This window comes from Penaeus monodon, chromosome 25, assembly GCF_015228065.2.
Source record: "Penaeus monodon isolate SGIC_2016 chromosome 25, NSTDA_Pmon_1, whole genome shotgun sequence".
Lineage (NCBI taxonomy): Eukaryota > Metazoa > Arthropoda > Malacostraca > Decapoda > Penaeidae > Penaeus > Penaeus monodon.
In genome coordinates this window covers 35,997,693-35,997,975 of record NC_051410.1, presented here as the reverse complement: position 1 = coordinate 35,997,975, position 283 = coordinate 35,997,693, and the positions used below count along the sequence as shown (strand labels likewise).

Below are 283 nucleotides of genomic sequence, written 5' to 3'. Positions count from 1 at the left end.
GAGAATGGAGAATGAATAACCTCCATACCGCTTGTTGCAGATTCTGAATGACGGTGTTGATCTGCTGCAGGCGCTGACCACCTTCAGGAGTGATGAGGCCGACCTGGGTACTCAGCTGGCTCACGTTGGCTACCAAGGGGTCCAGGCGGTCACGCAAGGTCGACTGGATGCTGGTCACGTCGTTGCGCAATGTTGCAAGATTCCCCTGCAATGCGTAAGGCAGAGAGGGCTGACAAGGGTCGGAAGATGTAGAGGAAGGGGGGGGGGGGACATGGGTATGAAT

The 283-nt window shown here is 56.2% G+C and overlaps 1 protein-coding gene across 1 annotated transcript in view; it reads right to left on the bottom strand.

The window, feature by feature from the left end:
- LOC119589380 (cubilin-like) overlaps positions 1–283 on the bottom strand; it is a 70,980-nt gene that overhangs the window by 70,123 nt on the left and 574 nt on the right. Inside the window, exon 2 of the mRNA XM_037937998.1 lies at positions 29–205. Within this exon, the coding sequence (XP_037793926.1) occupies positions 29–205 (177 nt within the window). The remainder of the gene's footprint in view (positions 1–28; positions 206–283) is intronic.